General features: G+C 40.8%; 1 protein-coding gene across 14 annotated transcripts in view; it reads left to right on the top strand.

Annotated features, from left to right (window-relative positions):
• NCKAP5 (NCK associated protein 5) overlaps positions 1 to 19,786 on the top strand; it is a 1,062,317-nt gene that overhangs the window by 957,666 nt on the left and 84,865 nt on the right. For 13 of the 14 annotated variants that reach the window (XR_009009051.1, XM_057551412.1, XM_057551415.1 and 10 more), the window contains one exon: positions 5,256 to 5,334. Coding sequence is in view for 12 of the 14 variants with exons in the window: in XM_057551412.1 (XP_057407395.1) it covers positions 5,256 to 5,334 (79 nt within the window). In the remaining 2 variants the exon portion in view is untranslated. Of the gene's footprint in view, positions 1 to 5,255; positions 5,335 to 16,927; positions 17,077 to 19,786 lie in introns of all 14 variants that reach the window. The other variant, XR_009009050.1, reaches the window with a different exon arrangement.

Raw genomic sequence — 19,786 nt, 5'->3', positions numbered from 1 at the left:
TCTCTGTGAAGTACAAGGATTCCCTAACCACCAGATATACATAATCCATAGGGATAAGCTAATTTTCTAGTTAGCTGCAAGAGGAAATTAGTCAGGCTGGGAAGCTTTCCATATAGAGGAATATTATTAACCTAGATAGTTGAACAGCTAGTCATTTTTTCAAAGGTAAAATGCAATTTTTTTTCACCTCTATAATCATCAATGAGGATTGGACTAAAATTACTAATTTCAGAAAGGACATTGGCCATAGTCCCCTTGGGGACTAGTAAAAGAATAACAGTGAAAACCTATTCATTATATGTTATCAGCCTATATAGAAAGGAAATTAGATGCAAAATGAGATACATTCTTATACCATAGCACATTGATGTGACTACCCATGAACCTTTTAAAATCAAGAGTTTAAGGGAATTTTCCCCTACTGGAGCTCAAGGTATATTTGCTATCTGCTTCTTTTAAAGTGTGTTGCAGAGAATTCTTCCCACAGTAGTTATTTTGGGTGAAAACAATAGCTGCACATAATGCATTACATATCACACTTTTTTCCTGAATAAAATCACTCTTCAAAAATCTTATACCGGGGACTTCCATGGAGGTCCAGTGGTTAAGACTCTGCGCTTCCACTGCAGGGGGCGCAGGTTCGATCCCTCGTTAGGGAACTAAGATCCCACGTGCCGCAAGGTGCAGCCAAAAAAAACCAAAAAATCTTATACCATAATATACCAGCATCCTTTGCCCTTAACAAACTAAGACTATATGTAGTTATGAGGGTCCTAAGGCATTTTAATTATTTTTATCTGTGGTAATATAATAGAAAAAGTATTTCCATACATATATCAAGTCCATGTATGTAGCACACCTCGGCTTAGTTCACTGGTGATTGCATGTCCACTTTCAAGCCTGCTGGATGCATTCTACCATATGTATAAAAGTCTCATTAATGCTTTACTGAATTAAATATTTTTCTCTTTTCAGAGCCTTCATTAGAGGCTTATGTCCCCATTTATGCTGTCATTTACAGACCACTTAGCTCTAACTTTTGCGTAATTTAGACAAGGGCCATGTTAACTTTGCACTTTTACTTAAATTATACAAAATCATTATAAGAGGGGAAAAAGGCATCCCCAGAAAAGATTGCATCAGTATTAAGTAAATAAGTCAGAAAGAAATGCACACTCCTTCCTACATGTTGTAAGTCCTTCCTTCCTGTGGATTTAGATAATTTTCTGAAATGAGAAGTCTCAAAGGAACAGCTCCCAGCTCCTATTGAACTGTCACTGGACAAAATAAAAATCGTTAATGAAATTAATGAGATCATATAACTGGAAAGAGATGGCCATTTTAATATGGGTATTTTAATTTAAATTATGAGTATCCTCTTCACCCAGTGTCACATAGTCTGAAAAAAATCACATATGCTAATAAAAAAGTATCAAATACAATCCCATTAAAATTGTGCTGTGGTGATGAAGTAGCATAAAATAGTGCAATAATTATACAAATTGTTATCATCTTATTAAGTTCTGCAAAATTTTATAATTTCAACATCTTTAATTGAACAATTCTGTTCTAAATGCTATTTGGATGCTAATAAGAAGCATGCCTATCTTGCCCTCCTCCTGCAGAGTTTTCTAAATGACTGTCTTTTCTAAAGGTAATGCCTTCCAGGAGTTTTCCCTCCAAAGATCACTTCTCTCCTCTCACAGAGGTTCATTAAGTTCTTTTCCTTTTCAATGAGCTTTAACATCAAAATGTTCTTTTCTTGGGATGCAGTTCTTGTTAGGATGATTCAGAGAAGAAATATACACAGAATTCCAAATGAAGGGTGTCCCCAAATATGGGGTTTTATTCTGCAGTTATGTATATATATTTGTCAGCAATGAATTATTTTCTCCCTTTTTCCTCCTGTGTCCTTTGTAAGCACGTTCCTCCCAGCCTTTTCTAATGGGAGAGGTTAATAGAATATAATGGGTACAGTGGCATTTAATGGTTATCTGTTAGAGACTGGTATTTAGTACAGCTCTTGACTACAACTGCAGAGCTCAAAAGATGGGCAAGAGTTGGAGGTACACCATTAGAAGGTGCCCAAAGTACTGGCAGCAAACTGAAACCAAAAATAACCCACATCATTGCGCACGAGAGTCACCTGCTACTTCTTACCAAATGGGACATTACTGACATGGATTTGTATCTGTTCCTGGTAGAGCAATGGCTGAAGAAATTCTGAATCTCTAACCACCATTGTTTGCTGAGCCAAACTTCTTGGTTTTGTGACCATTCCCATCTGTGAAGTGCTTTGCCACGTGAAGAATTCGCTTTGGCAAATTCTTCATCTGGAGCTGGCAGACCCTTGCCCCCTGGAAAGTTCCACAACCTTTCGCCAACACACAGCCACTGTGTGATCAAGACTGAAAATTAATTTTAATTTCAGCCTATGAGAAATATAATTAGCAAGGGGAATCTGCTGCCAAAATAAATTATGCCCCTCATTTCCATATGGAAATGGATTTTTTTAATTACTCACCACTTTGCATTGAAATCTATTTGTACGGATAATTAGAGCTGACAAGTATGCCATTCTAAGGCACTCCCGCATTTTCCATTCCTTTGTTGATTCTTCATCCATCCCTTTCCAATTCAAAATTTCCCCTTATGTGTCATTCGCTTCTCAGGGGTCATTAGCCCAGGGGAGCTGAAAGAACTCCTGTCTACAAGCCCAGTTCCTCTGATAAATACCCAAGAGGCCACGTTTAGCATTTGCTGTTAAGCACTTAAAGCCCTAGAAAAGTTCTGACAAGGAGCTGACAGGTAGGACCTCAAGATGGTTTTTATTTTCCTTCTCAAATATGATACTTGGACAGAGGTGGTGATTAAGTTCCACCGAAGGCGTAGGAACAAGTAGGAAAGAGAAGCAGGGCACTAACACACACAAACAGAAAACTTCTTTGCTACTCTTAAATAAAAATATAGTTTATGTATATTTGGAATACCGCCCACCTATCTAATCGCCAGACACTAAGAGAGATACAGTAGTTCTTGGGAAGGTCTGGAAAGGATGACGGTGGCAATGTGGCGCACTGAAAAATTAAATTATAGCAATGAATAGGGGTCAGGAGTGCCCACTCTAAAACTGAAATCCTCTTATAACCTTGAACAGATCACTAACCCTCTCTAAGCCTCTTCTCCTTTATCTCCAAGATGAGAACCTTGTTGTAATCATTGGAGTCTTTTGTTCCGAATTTCATAGGCTGATGGAGATGATGATTCGCCCACTTTCCAGCAGGTTAGCGTGGCACCCCTTCAAGTTTAAAATTGGTTGATTTAGAAAAACCCAAAGGAAATACTATTTTTCCTAACAGGTGTGGGAAAGTACGGAGCATCCTGTCTTAGGTGTGGGAACGGGCTGAAAATACAGATTTTCTTGATGTTTCTGTAAATGAGGATAGAAAGTTCCTGTTGGATCCTTAATGGAAATTAAGGTGTTTGGGTCTCCTTCCTTTTGGGTTTCTCGGTAGCTTTGTCACAAAGAGGTCACTGAGCTAGGTGAACTTTGGAAGGCAAATAAGTAACTCGTTAGTCTTGATGCGCACAGAGATTCTCCTCTCTGCCATCCATAAATACTAGAAATAGAGCTGGTTGATGTTGCCCTTCTTCCCCCATTCCCTAACTTACTTCCTCTGGAGGTACTAACAAACAAGGCAGTGCTGACAGCAGACAGCTGATGGGGAAAGAGAGTGATGAAGCATGGCCTCTGGGTATTCAGCCCTTAACACCCTCTCCTTTTAGGGTTCAGACAGTCATTGACATACTCCTGAGTGTTCCATCTCCTGGCTATCAGTATGTACGGATTAGGCACCAATTACGTTCTGATATTGGAACCATGGTCATGAAATGTAAATAATTGGTCTGATTCCATTAGTTATGAAAAATAAGAGGTTAAAAAGTAGAAAGCTAAGTCTAGCTCAAGGTCAGTTTACCAGCATATGACTTTCTATATTGTAAGTATAAAATAATGGTTTCTTGGCATTCAACTCGAGCCCCTGAGCAAATCCACTGACAACCTCTAATGTCCCCCCACTGCGTTCATCGCACAGTTCATTATTATCGTTGGCTGCCCAGGTGACTGGCTGGGATGTATTTTCAAAGAGCTATTTAAGGTCATTCTGCCAAGGACCATAAGCTGTCTTGACCTTGTGGCCAAGTCTACACTGGCATAGTCCCATGGAAATTTGAGAATAACAAAGTTCCACCAAATGAACACAACTCTGAAACCAGATTTGCTGTGTTTGAATCCTGGTTCCACCACTTGGACAATTGCTTATCTTGTCTGTTTCTTCAAGGCCCCTTATGTCCAAAATGGAGCTAGCAATAGCACTTACCTCCTAGCATTGCAAGGTTATGAGAGCATAGGTGTGAGGAGCTTAAATAGCTCCTGCTGCATAGTAAAGTGTTGGCTGTTTTTATTATTATTGATATTGTTCATGATATTGTTATTACTACTGCTACTCGATTGGGAAGTAGGGGGCCTGGGTTTAGTGTTGGCATTTACATATGTTTAAGGAAACTTGCTGGATCTCAGAATTCTCATTTGTAAAATACTGTGACTTTATTAGGTTCTTGCTCGAGTTCCACTTGGTACTCCAGCATTCAGCCTCTGGATATCCCAGCTGAAATGTAAGGGGGATGTTTTTGACCTGAAACAAATCTAGGTAAATGTATCACCCTTCTAGTTCACTGAGCACACATCAAAGTCACCTCACATTTCATTCTGGAAAGAACAACAGCAAAATAACATTTTCTTAGAGAGTTATACTCTAGGAAAAGGTCAACAGATCTAAGTGTATTTCTTTATTCTCATTAAAATAACTTGTGGTGGAGTCACTGTCGCTGGAAGAATTATGCTTCCTTAGACTTTAATTTTTCCCAGCAGCTCTGTGTTACTGACTTTATTAAGTATTAAAAAGAACTATTGCTATTATCTCAAAAATCTTATGTAGAATCAGGTACCCTGTAACTTGCTTTCAGAGCTGGGGTTATATTTCTGAAAATATGCTCTTATAATTAAAACTTGTAATAAAGCCAAGTGATAGAGTAGGGGAAAATGGAGTGAAGAAAATATATGTGTATATATATATATATACACACACTCACACATACACACCCACATGTTTGTTATAGAATGTACCAATATTCTGAGGATTACAAAATCGATTTAATATAACATAGGAACTCACAGTGTTTCCTTGTTACTGCAGATAAAAGAGGCAAATGAACACTTGCAAGAGGATGAAGAAGATACAGTTGCAGATTCTGCATTTCAGAGCCATACCATAGGTAAAAATTCATGTCTCAACATGCCTTTAACTGAGATGTTTTCTACATGCAACCTTATTTCAGACACGGTGTGTTCCTAAAGGTCATGTCTTATGCCCACCTCTACCAGGACTGGGTCTTAACTTCTCACACGTGATTACCTTTATCTTCTTAGGCATTGGAAGCTACCATAAAATAAGTGGGTCAAAGCAGAACCTATGAAGAAAACATAGGTATTTGCAAAGGAACACAATGCCAACTGATAAGTGAGGCCTTGTCAATATGAAATGAAAATGATACTGAGTGTAAATAATTTCTCTCTGCGGAAAAAATCAACGTTGAATTTATCCAGTTTCTGTAATTGTCTCAGGAAGCACTACTATTGGTTAGAAGTGTGGAGTGGTAGCTTTCTTATACTGAATATTTTTTAAATTGGATATGTTTTACACATAGAACTAAATAGATGAAGTATATACGGCTTGCCAAAATCGCCTCCTCATTTTCTTCATCATTTCTGTTAGAACCCTGATTATAGGTAGTCCTTTCTCAGAGATACCTTTGGTTTGTCATCTCTGTCCTAAAATTTTACATGAGCCCATGTTGAAGGAACTCAGGTTTCTAACACAAAGGGATTTTGCTAACCTGTTTCCAGCAGCCAGGAGGTTAACTGGTAATAGAGTAGCTGTCTGCGTCGGTGATCCTTGGCAGGAGATAGAAGACGTGATAACTTTAACAGCTCTGGGCCACCGTAGACACTTGCAAAATTAGTTGTTCTTTGGGCTCTAAAAAATAGCTGTGAAATGTAAGCATGCTGATTATTTAGTTTTACACAAAACATCAAGGCATGAGAGAATCATTTTTTCAAATCACATTTGGGTGTAGTAGCCAGTACTGAATACCATCCTCTAGGGCATGACAGCCCTACAGCTTTCTGGTTGCTGGTATAATCAGTATGCACGGCTCCTGCCCTTTCCCTGGAGCACCTTTAGCTGCCAACTCTCAGTATCTCACCACTCCTAGAGCCATGTTGGTATGTTCTGCGGCTGGTTTTCTAGCTTACCCAGCTGCCTTCTCCCAACTATAATTTACAGTTTATCTCAGAGAGTTATCACACCCTCACAGCTTAGTGAGACTGCCACACCATTATTATCCTTTTCTGTTGTAATTGGGAACACAAAAGTCTTAACAAACAGCTGGATGAGTGGAGTCTGAATGCGAGTATTATTCCGGAAAGACATCCTTTAGTACAGTTAGTTGTCGGTGTAAAATGCTTAAATGTGTCAGTTCTGTGTAGTTAGCTAACGTGCAAGTTAAATATTGTTCAGCAACCTTCAAACATGGCACTATGTAAAGCCCCACTGAGTCATCATTTTTCCATAATGAGGTATTCTTGGGCTTGTACAATAACATATATAAAGTTAGAGGCTGAATTTTCGAGAGAGAGCTATAGTAATCTGCGTATTTTTTTATAGACTAGCAATTCTTTAGATCTGTACTGTTTGACATGATAGCCAATAGTCACATGTAGTTATTTCAGGTTCAATTTAAATTCATGAAAACTACATAAAATTAAAAATTCAGTTCCTCAATTGCACTAGCCACATTTTAAGTACTCAGTGGCCAGATATTCTATATGGCCTGTGTTTCCATCATCATACAAAGTTCTGCTGGAAAGTGCTGGTTTAGATTACTCTCAAGGAAGTAAATGTGGACTCTGTTTCTGGCAGAGAACTGACTTGGTCTTCACATAACTGTAGACTCATCTCCTCAAACTGGTGGAGACCTATCCGAACAAGCTGCTCCTGGCAGCAAGTAACAACAACAGAACTGACTAGCCATGACTTAAGGAATAAAGTCATTGAATCATCTTATATAATTAAAAGTCTGGAGGAAGGCAAACATGAAAGAGAAGCAGCAGCTCAGCAATTCTATCCGAAACCCTGTTTTTTGGTCCTCATGCTTGTCACTTCTGGTTGCAAATTAATTCCCACCACTTAGGCATCCCAGCTACATTTGGGACACAAAGTGCAAGGAAAAGTAAAAATTCCTTCAGAATCACCGCCCCCCCCCACCATAGACTTCACGTTACATGTCATCAGTGAGAACCAGATCATAAAGCTAATCTTAGGTGCAAGGGATGCTGGGAAAGTCAGTATGTTGCTTCCCAGCCTCTACTGCATGAGGTAGCAGAGACAGGAGGGTTGAAAGTGTTCCCTGAGTTAGCCAATGAGTATTACCACAGGCCTTTTAAAAAGTTCATCCATTTCAAGGCTGAGTGAGACTCAACAAATCGAGTGGTTATTTATCTTTATTGCACAAAAATGACTGAAAAAATATTTTTTTAGCACCCTGCGAATCCCAGTGTTCTTCATTTTGTCTAGACTAAGTGCTATCACATATCCTGCCAATATTTATAACCATAGAATATTTCCAATCACAGCAACTGAGCAAATCTAAATATGGTCTTCTTGTAACCAAACAGCAGCTAATATCTTTGACAAAGAACAACAATCAGAAAATCTGTGAATCTGAATGTTTGCATTTCTGTGGTTAAGGATAATCATGTTGGCTTGATCAAAATGGTATGAGTTGATTACAAGACAGGATACTGTTAACTAAACCTGCTCTGTATTGGAATTCAAGATTCATGAAATAAGTTAAATAATACAGCTAGATTCTTTTCTTTCAAATTGCCCTAACAAATGTCAGACTTTCATGTTAATAAGCAACAAGCAAATGACTAGGCTAGCCTACACAAATGATCACCAACACCAATTGTTCTTTCTTGCTATTTAACTGTAATAGATTCACCCAGTGTATTACACTAATTGTCTAATAGGATTAAATGATCAGTAGGAATTCAAATGACATTGTCTCATGTTAAAAACATCAGCCAGTGATAGCATCAAAAATAATCTCCTAAGAGGAGACAGGGGATTTGGAAATTCCTTTAAAGAGGAAGAAATGTCTTTTGAGGAGTTTGAGGAAGAAGTCAAGCTGAATTAAATGATTAGCAAGAAAACAAGGCTGCATGGTAGACTCTTGTGAAGTGAAGGATGCATGGTATTTCCCCAAATCTAAAGAGTTGTTACTGAATGCAAGTTTGTGTGCCCAAAGCACAGTGAATGACATTCATATTAAAAATAAAATTTAAAATATCTCAGAAAGCTAATCAGACTTTCACAGCTTTTTGAGTGGAAGGCCATTTGAGTCAAAGGTCACATTTTGAATAGCGTGCTGACATATTTGGCTTAATTGTACAAAGAGTGAGCTATTGATCATCAAAACAAATGTGAATGGGAAGTACAAATGTTCTCAATAACAACTTTGATGTTCAATAGATAATGTTCTGTTGACTTGTAACAGACTGGCTCTGAACTGGAAACCACTTAGGTAATAATACCTATGGATGAGGAATAGGATGGAGTGGTTTTACATAATTTGGATCCGTATTAATACTTCCCAGGATGATAATATTTCTGCATTTCCAAATATACAAATGACATCTAAGAGGTACTATAGAGTAACAGCTTGGGCAAGGACGTTTCTATCGTGGCTGCACTGAGTTCACCCATTTATAACTACAAGCGACGAACTTCACAGCGGGAGCTTTGCATCTGGCAGCCTGAAATATAAATCCCACCTGTCATGAAGGTAGACCCGTGGAAACAGGACCATGTGGTTCTTTCTGACCAAGGACTGGAAATAGTAATATTAATTTCCATCCATTGATTATCTCCTATGTACAAAGCCCTGTGCTTGGAACATTACATGTCATCCTTCTTGTGTCTCACCCCCTAGTGGCTGGTTCTCTGTTTTCGTCATCTGTCAACTTGCTCCTTATGAGTGCTTCCTTCTAAATACCAGGGGCAGGCATGAGATAAGGCTTTGGTGGAGATTTCCATATTTGTGAGCATAGTGGATCATAGTCTATGACTCCCTCCCTCTGTTTTTTACTAGAGGGTTAGAGAATTGTAGCCTTACAGAGTTGCAAGTATGGCTTTTTTACTCCTGTAAAATATTTGTTCTGTAGATTGCACCAAGGAGCTGAGTTCTCTTTAGTTCAACAAGCCTATATTGAGCATCTTCTCCCAGCCATGCCCTGTGTTAGAAGCCAAAGATACAGAGGTGAATAAGACACAGTACGCATATTCTATGAGCTCCAGTTCAGTAGGGAAACAGAGAAGCAAACAAATAATTCTGTTACAGTGTAATCACAGGTAAGTTAGAGGCATGCTGTCCGTACATATGAGTACACAGGGCAGGGTGTGGAGCCCACCTTTGGTGAATCCAGAAATGTTGGTGTTCATCAACAGGAAAGGGCAAGAGTGAGACAGCAAGATACTGAAGTTTAAGAGTGTTTGCCGTTTATACCAGTGGCTCCCAAACTCTGCAACACATCAGAATCCTCTGGGAAGGCTCTAAAAATGCTGGTGCCCAGGTCACACCCCATAACAATTAAATCACAAGGTCTAGGGAGTGGAGCCAGGCATTAGTATTCTGTAAAGATCCCCAGGTGATTCCAATGTGCAGCAGAGTTTGGGAACCACTTTCCTAAGGGGTAGGATTTCATCAGCAAAGGGGACAGAGATGCCCTTCAACTCAAGGTAAGCAGCGTAATCAGAGACCTGGAGATAGGAATACGGCAAACTGTAGGGAAGGGGGTCAGCAGAGGACCAGCCTGGCTAGCGCAGAGGGTAAGTTTTGAGGATGAGGTACAGATAGAGGGGTTTTGTGGGATAGGACCAGATTGTGGAGACCTTGAAAGCCAAGCTTAGGTGTTTGAACTTAATCCTACAGGCAATACATAGACAGTGGGAAATTGTTTTAGAAGACCAACACGATAAGAAGTGGCCATCCAATCACTATGACGCTCACGCTTAGACTTTTAAAATAAAAACATATTTTCATTTTCTCTCCTTTAACGTTGGACCAACCAGATGCACTAGCACCATACTGTTTCCTCACACGTGGTGTGCCGTGATGAGTAGAGTCACGCATTCGTGTAAAAGGGCGGAGTATTTCAGGGCTGCCAAAGGGCTCCCTGCCCCCAAAGAGCTCTCCTGGAAATCTGTCAGGGCGTACCTAAATGTCCTACCCAGGGGTAACTCCTTTGGGTACAAGTGCTCACGTCCCTTGTTATAATACAGCTGGTGTTTGGGAAGGGTACCCAGTGAGTGTCACTGACTGACAATCTCAGTGTGTCTCTCAGATTAGCACCAGCAAGACCCTAGAGGAATGAGCCATGAGTGTGGTCCCCCCTCCCGCCAGGGAACTGCGCAGCACAGGAAGGAACGCTTGGACGTTTAGGAGGGGTAAGGGCGGTGCTCTTCAGACAGGGACCTCAGCTGCAAGGGCAGAGGCAGACGTGAAGCCCTACGGGGTGGCACTAATTAATCCACGTGCTAGTAGGGGAAAGGGCCCACTGAACAGGTGGTAAGGGGCTATGTTAAATAAGCTTTGTCTTTTTTTCCCACACTTTCCCAAGGCCTATTGCTTTAAAGTACACGGTTGGGGAATCTGAAATAGCTGTAGAGAGACCTCATTTTGTACAGTTCCCTCAATTTCTTAAAAGATTATTAATCCACTTAAATATAAGACTGTGTGTGTGACTTATGGCATAGGAAGGAAGAGGTGGAGGTCAAAACAAAGTCAAACAACAGAGTGCCTCAGCCTCTGAACCAGAAAGCTGCCAATGTGACAGAAAATTCTGAAAGAAGACGATCTTATATATTATACCAATACTCACTCTTTATCCAGAGCTTTCTATATGCTAGGCACTGGCCAAAGTGCTGGTATGTAAGTTGCCTTGTTTTATCCTCACATCAGCCCTGCAAACTAAGGACTGCGGTCTCCCTTCTGCATATGAGGAAGTGCGCGTCCTGAGAGGTTGTGTATGTTGCTCAGCACGATGGCTAGTATGGAGTGGAGCCCTCATCCATCGCGGAGTCCACAGCTGTGAAGTCAACTTAAATAAACCCCCAACAATGCTAAATGATGACTAGGTACTTCTTTGGTCACCTTGCAGGCATCAGAGACCAAGGATCCCTTTGGTAGATTGCTTGGTCAGGGGCTGCAAACTCAACCAAGCCCCTGGGTCAGTGAGTGAGACGGGCTGGACTTGACATTCACAGGCATACATTGTATGAATGATGGGAGTCTTGAGGAATGGAGAGAACACAACCCATTCTAGGGGAGCAGCTGCTGGTCAATTCCAGTTGTCACCATAGAGGAAGGCTGGCCCTAAGTAGCCACGTCTTTCCATTTCTCAGCAGAAGCCAAAAGTCTAGATTTTTATGTAACATATGATACTTTTAAAAATCTGGGCCTAGTTTTCAAAAAAGTAAATCTTCAGAGACTTCCTTTTATCTGGCAATATTTCGAATTAGGATTTCAAAATCCTTTCACAGGATGCCACACCTAAGAGCATAGAATATAATATAAAAATATACGTATTTTCTTAAATGCATGGTTGAGCTGCAGGCAAAAAATTGATCAGAGGCTGGGGGCAGCAAGAAAGTTTGAATGCAGAGGGGAGAGAGTCCCCCTTGCCCCAGGGGTACGTACTAGTCTCGGGTGACCAACTGTTCTAGTTTGACTTTGGCCCTCTTGGTTTTAGCACTGAAAGTCCCTCATCCCAGGAAACCCCTCAGACATGGACAAACTGGAACAGTTGGTCACTCTACCTGGAGCCTGGTGTTAAGGAGCTTAACTGTTGACCTCATGAAAGCCTAGGGCCTGAGCAGGGTGAAATGTTGGATCAAAAACACCCCTTCCCCATCCAGCATAAAGCTGAATTCCCAAGAGCAGTGGTGACAAACGTACCCCGCAGAGGAAGACAGTGGGAATAAGCTCCTGACTCAGCCTCAACTCCGTCTCAACTCTAGCTGGAAAAAAAAAGAGAAGGAAACACATGTCTCCTCTGAAGATTCTGAGTCATGAGCTCACACTCATGTGGGTCAGGGAATTAGTTCAGTCTCTCTTTGTGTCCCCTGAGTCCCCCAGCTTGACAAACTTTTTTTTAAATTTTATTTATTTATATTTTTTAATTTTTGGCTGCATTGGGTGTTGGTTGCTGCGCGTGGGCTTTCTCTAGTTGCGGCGAGTGGGGGCTACTCTTTGTTGTGGTTCGCAGGCTTCTCATTGCGGTGGCTTCTCTTGTTGCGGAGCACGGGCTCTAGGCGCGCGGGCTTCAGTAGTTGTGGCATGCGGGCTCAGTAGTTGTAGCTCACAGGCTCGGTAGTTGTGGCTTGCAGGCTCTAGAGCGCAGGCTCAGTAGTTGTGGCGCACGGGCTTAGTTGCTCCGCGGCATGTGGGATCTTCCCGGACCAGGGCTTGAACCTGTGTCCCCTGCATTGGCAGGTGGATTCTTAATCACTGCGCCACCAGGGAAGCCCAAGCTTGACAATTTTAAATGGTCCGAGGTGTGAGTTTAAATATTCCAGAGAAGAACTGGGAGAGGGAATAGATGAAACAAGAATGGCAGAATATTAATATTTTAAAGCTGGGCAATGGGTATATGAGGATACATTACACTGTTAGAGAATATTGGAAATTTATCATAGCGAAAAGTTTAAAAAGAAAAAAACACAGATTCAGGGTGGTAGTACTCTCAGGAATCTGGCAGAACCCAACTCAAACCCTCTCTTGCTCCCACTCTAAAATTTGCATACAGATAAAGTTCTAAGGAAAATTAACTCAGAATAGAACATCACTGAAGACATGAGGGGAAAAAATGACTTCATTAGTCAGTATCGGAAAAAAAACAAAACAAAACCCCACAAGCTATAGAATGAGGCCTGCAAAGACTGCAGAATTGGAAATGATCCAATAGAGGATATAAACCAAAGATATTTAATGCATTTAAACAAAAATGGAAATGAAAGTTAACAAAGGAACAAACAGACGAGCAGTCAAATTTCAGAAAAGGACACAACAGAACTTCAGAAAAATTAAATGTTGTCAGAATAGTATTTATCGTCACTGAAGAGAGAATCACTGAACTAGAAGGTAGAATTGAAAAATTACACAAAAATGTGTCACAGAGAGCCAAGAACATGGATAATATGAAAGAGAGGTTAAATTAAGTAAAAGGTGATGAAATCCACATGCATCTAATTGTAGCTCCTGAAGCAGAGACTAGAATGAACAGGACAGACAGGATATTAAAAGTGTTAGTGGCTGAGAGTTCTGTAGAATTGAAGAAAGTTACCAACCCCCAGATCCAGGAAGCCAAATTAGTTCCAAGCAAGGTAAATAAAAGGAAATATACACTTAAGGATAGTGAGTTCTTTTCCTTCGGATATATATCCAGAAGTGGGATTGCTAGACCGCATGAGAGTTCTATTTGGAAATAAAATCACTGTCTCAAAGAGTTAGCTGCACCATTATTCACAATAGCCAAGATATTGGTCTGTTGATAGATGACAGATAAAGAATTCATGGTATATATGTATGTATGTATACGTGTGTGTATATAGATGTGTGTGTGCACGTATGTATAGTTTTATAGTCTGCACATAGTACTCACTTTTATTTGTATAGGCTTCCCACACTATTGTTTAGTTTTGCTCGTTATACAAGTAGCATCATACTGTAAATATTTTACTACAACTGGCTTTATTTCAGTCAGCTGTTTCAGTTGTTTTTGTGCTGAATCAGCGATGGTCCCTGAAATTGTAGTTCGTTCATTTTCACTGCTGTATGGTCTTCCAGAGCAGAAAAAGTTCAAATTTTATTTATCCTTTCTACTGTTGATAAATATTTGGGTTGTTTCCCATTTTTTGCAATTATGACAATGTTGCTAGGGTCACCATGGTGGTATATATTCCCTGATACAGTTGCCAAGGGTTTTTCTAGAGCCAGGCCTTTCAAACTTTTTTGACTAGTATCCACAGTAGTAAATTTTTACATCGTAAACCAGTACACCTCTGCACGTATGCCTATACATAAATGTAATCCAGTGTTACATTTTTTTTTACTACAAAAACAAATTTAAAAGCCACAGCAAATGAATGAGTAGCATGAAATCCAACAATGGGTTACCTTAGGAGGGGAAGTAGTGGGAGAAGGATCTAATGGAAGGGGTGCAAGAGTGGCTTAAAAACATTGAGTTGTTGACCTCAGAATTGGGGCGGACCCAACGCATCACAAGGGTCCTTAAGAGTAGAAGGAAGAAGCAGAAGAGGGCCCGAGAAAAAGACATTTCTACAGAAACAGGGTCAGAAAGGCGCATTCATAATAAAAGACATGCACTCGTGATCAAAGAAACCCACATTAAAAACACTTAGATCCCGTTTTTTATCTATCACGTTGGAAAAGCTTAAAAAGTTTTAAGACAAACTTTGCTGGCAAGGATGTGAGGAAAGAGGCATTGTTACGTACTACAGGTGAGAGGGTACTAGTACAACCTCTATGGATGAGAATTTGGCAATATCTAATAAAAGTCACACATACTTAATGCTATTAAATAGCAATTCCAATCAAATAATTTATCCTAGAGACATACTTGCACATATGAAAAATAATGCATGCACTGAAGCATTGTTTATAGTAATAGGAAAAAATCACAAGTGAACCAAATGTCCATTAATAGGGTACTAGTCAAATGAATTCCGATAATGGAATATAATACAGCTGTAAAAAAGAAATAAGGAAGATTTTTACTGATAAGGAACAATTTCTGAGGTATATTATTAAATGAGAAAAGCAAGGAGCATAATAGTGCCTATAGTATGCTTGATTTTTTAAAAAGGGAGAAAGGACTATAACATACATAGTAAAAATTTAAATGCAAGTGTAAATATGATCATACAGACACACACACACAAGCACGCACACACACACAATTGTTGGCATGAATAGAACTGAAACACAAGAGACCAGTACTATTGGTTGCCTCAGGAGAGCAGACCTGAGTGTAAAGAACACAAGAATGAGAGAATATTTTCAATATATGCTGTTTTGTGTCTCTTTAATTCTGCAATCTTATAATACCTTTTAAAAAAATAAAATAAATATTAAAGATTGTGCCTAAAAAGAAAAAACCACTGAGTTGTTAAAGTGGGTTGTGGGTATTCTTTTATGATGATGTTGATTTAAGTGTAACTATTTGTTGTATGCACTCGTGCTCATAGTATATTTCACATTTGTTTTAAAAAGATAAAAACTAAAGTACCATCCAAAACAAAACATGTGCGTGGGCTGAATGGGCCTTCCGTTTGCCTGGCTGATCTATGCCATCTACCCGCCACCTCCCGTCCTCTTCCTGTCTGCCCTCTGACTAGCGCATTAGCATCTCCAGAAGCGAGGTCAGCCAAGAGAAGAAAGAGCGGGAAAGGGACACATCCTGACCACCAGTATAAAGTTACGTCATCAATTCCGAAGCCCATCGGGTGTCAGAGGAGTAAGTTAGAAACAGAGGTTGTGAGCAACTCTTGAATTGTAATCTCTTTGTCCTCCATGTTACCACAGATAATTCCAGGTTGATCAGACGTTACAGATAGGTTGAACTGTCTATGCCTTAAGTGCTGCTAAAACCAGCAGTTCTTCTTAATCCTGAGGGTAATAAAAAATTAGTAACAGAGAAGCAGCAGTGATTTAAAAAGAAAAATTTGCCGGACAGGAGCCTGTAGCTTTTCAGAAGCCTGAAATCAAGCTTGGAAGGAATGCGCTGTCCTGACTGTAAGAACTCAATCATACATACTTAATGAAAAACCGTCTCAATTAAGGTGATCTGCACACTCGGTCCACCGGGATTCCCCATGGTGTGTCCATTAAGTCTGGCACATTCAAGTAAATACTTTAGCTTGAGGCAGGCGTAAAGCGCTAGATCGGGTGAGGGCTATGGCAGATTGTGGTGACAACAATTGAGTTATGTAATGAAACATGCACCTGATTGGGAATAAAAGGAGCAATAGTGATCTTGGGAACAGGATGCTCTTGACTCAAATGAATCCTTATTCAAGAAACATGCTAGAGAAAAGGAGAATGGATATAAAGAAAGTAAAGCATTGCAGTAAATCTGTTACAACACGGGGCTGATCTGGACACTTTTTAATGAGTCACAGACATGCAACTGGGGCTTAACTGCTTCGAAAGAAACACCTTCATTTTTGAAAATGGTTGTGCCTGAGAAAATGACTTATCAATGTCAGTCTTAATTTCTTTCATCAGCCCATTGATAGAATTCCAGAAGAGTCATTTAGCAAATCTTCTTATCAGCAGTACCGTGCCTGCTCCTCTCATTTTGTGCAGGATCAGATAAAAGGGTGATGTTTGCTTTATCTTTGCTTTGCCACCCTGGTGCTGCTGAAAGCTTTTCAGGAAAGTAGAAGAATAAGCTGAGAGGTTACCAGGTTATGAAACATTATCACACCCAAGCCAGGAACATTGAATCAATTTCCAATATGTTTCTTATGTAGCTAAAACCTATACTCTGGAGATGTTATTGTTTGATTATAAAAGCAAGAGGAATTTGAAGACAGACTTTCATGCCAATGTGATAAATAGTCTCTGCCTGTAACTCGATTGTGTCAACTCCCAGAAGGAGGGGAAATATGCTTTAAGGTGACTTTCTACCCATTTGAAACTCAGCGGTGTGTTTTGCCTTCAGAGCCTGCTGGGAAGGAATCCTGTGTATATGAGAACACATTTGGAGTGGGCAACGGCTGCCCTGCTTTCAAATGAGTGGATTGCATTTCCAAAGATGTCATTTCCCCTCGCCATTGACCCAGTCATCAGAATGTTTCCAGGATGTCAAAAGTATGTGTGCATAATTCTCCTTTAAAACAGGTCTCTTTCCTGTGTCATTCATAATTTTTAAAATGAAAATACCTCTCGTATGCTGGGTTACCATTGAATCCACTTTTGAAAAGAGAGATATGATAAGGGGGAGGCAGTGTATAACGAAACGAATGGGGTGGGGTCCAGAGTCCATTCTACAGCTTAGTGCAAACTGCTGCATCTCTCTGTTTCCTCAGTCATCAGATGAAGGACTTATTCTAGATGCTCTCTTATGTTTTTTCTGGCCCAAAGTTCTAACACTCTTTGAGGGGGGAGGGTATATCTGGACTTGCAAATACACTTCCATGTCAAGGTCCGAGCTCCTGTGAATCTGTGGGAAGACAGGGGTTTCAATCCCAGGACCTGAGTAAACTAGAAAAGTTGCAAAGCTTATCCAATGATTTCTGGGCAGGACTTAGACCTCGTTCGTAACAGTAATGTCACCAGCGTGCATTTGCCTAGAGTTTTGCATTTTTGAGAGTGCTTCATTGATTCCCTCAACAGAGTCTCCCCGCCTGCGGTTTGCAGTTACATAAGCCGACTTCCCGTTCCCCCTTTGCCACCTAACAGATGCTGTGACCTGGAGCAAGTTCCGGAACCTCTCTCTCTCTCCTTCCCTCGTGTGCCAAATGGAGATCATAACAAGACCCACTTTGAAATATTGTTGAGAGGTTTGAGTTTTTTGCATACGAGTGCTTGACACCATGCCAGGAGTTAGCAAGAGCTCCATTTTTGGCCTTCTTTCTTGTTATTAAGAAGGATATGGATAAAGTGTAGATAGTATGGATATCAGCTAGCTTTCTTTCTTTCCTTCCTCCCTCCCTTCCTGCCTTCCTTTCTTTCTTTCTTTTTTCTAGTTGTACTCATAGCTGTGAGTTATTGCAGTGAAAGATTACACAGCAAAACCAGCAAAGGGAAATGGCCCGTGGGGCAGCATCGGGGGGTAACTGGGCCCAGGGTCCTCTTCCAGGAAAGTCACATAGGACACGCTGAACTCCCCCAGTGACAAGCGATGACAACACATGTGACATGCTAACTACCTGAGCTCGTGAGCGACTCAGAGCCCAGGATTTTTACAGTCACCATTTTGCCTCATGCCTTCAAAATTCCCAGTTCCCCAGAAGGGAAGCCATTGTTCAGCATAAACCACACTTGTTGTTTGCACAAACCATTCAGGCGTAGTAACTCTTAGCAGTTAGGGTGGTGGGAACCCTCTCAAAATTCAGGTTCCCAGGTGCCAGTAAAGGGCCCACCTTGCAGGAGGGCCTTTCTAAGCGTCAGCGCTCTCAGGCCTGCTGTGATAACTCTTCCCCGCACAATTCATCACCTTGGCCCTGTCCAGAGCATCGTTACAGCAAAATTATCTGCAGGACTCCATACAGCAGGGTGAGACCAAACTGCAGTGTTGACTTGAGCTCTTCCCTTTGGGGCCTCTGAACTAAGTTGAATTTGACGTGAATGCCTCTGTCCAGGGCTGAGGCAGCCGTGATAGTCACTGATAAGGCACACAGGAAGGGCATTCCCGTGCCCAGTACTTGGTGCTTCTGGAAACAAAGCGTCTACTATCATTAAGGCCCTCCAACAGGGTATTTGTTAGTCAGATGGTACAGGTTCGCAGGCCCCCAAGGTGGCCCCCCCCCGACAGGGTTTCCATCCCTAGGGTCCCCAGTCTGGTCTAGAAGAATTCGGTGCGGTCTCTGGTTTCAGAGGCATTGCAGCCAGTTCCAAACTGCTCTGCTCATCTGGGACATCAGCCCATCAGTGTCATGGGTGTGGGTGACATTTGTAAGTGTTCTGTATGGAAAGCACAGGAGCTGGGCCACCTTCGCCCTTTCATAGTTGGTGCTGTCAGGGGTGACCTTGGGCTCAGCCATCGGTTTGAAGTCAGGGCCCTCACAGCATCCTGGAAAGGTAGCAGGAGGACCTTTCATTCAGGAAGAGGGGAAAGCTGCCAGGAACAGTTCTGAAAAACAAAGATTATTAATTCCTTTTGCACGTCTACCCACCCCATGCCTCCCCAGGTGCCAGGGCTTTGATTTCTCCCATTGACACAAAATCACTGTGTTTCATTCAGTAATCAAAACTTTACATTTTTTTCATTCCTAAATGCTCACCCAGGCTTTTTTTTTTTTTTTTTTTTTGTCTAGAAAGGTCGTATGCAAGAGGGAAAAAGGAATTTTCACAGAAAAATTTTTTTTTCATTGAAGTATAGTTGATTTTGAATGTTATATTAGTTTTAAGTGTACAACCTAGCGATTCACTATTTTTATAGATTATACTCCATATGAAGTTATTATACAATATTGGTTATACACCCTGTGGTGTACATTACATCCTTGTATCTCATTTCTTTTATACCTAGTAGTTCATACCTCTTAATACCCTACCCCTACCTTGTACCTCCTCCCACCCCTCTCTCCACTGCTAACCACTAGTTTGTTCTCTGTATCTGTTGGTCTGTTTCTGTTTTGCTCTAGTCATTCGTTTGTTTTACTGATATTATTTGGATTCCACATATAAGTGAAAACATACAGTACTTGCCTTTCTCCATCTGACTTACTTCACTAAACCTAATACCCTCCGGGTCCATCCATGTTGTTGCAGATGGCAAGATTTCATTCTTTTTATGGCCGGGTAGCATTACATTATACATCTTCTTTATCCATTCATCTGCTGATGGACACTTAGG

This window comes from Balaenoptera acutorostrata, chromosome 8 (genome assembly GCF_949987535.1).
Source record: "Balaenoptera acutorostrata chromosome 8, mBalAcu1.1, whole genome shotgun sequence".
NCBI classification, from domain to species: domain Eukaryota; kingdom Metazoa; phylum Chordata; class Mammalia; order Artiodactyla; family Balaenopteridae; genus Balaenoptera; species Balaenoptera acutorostrata.
Note: the sequence above shows the minus strand (reverse complement) of the source record. Positions and strands in the feature narration are given on the sequence as shown.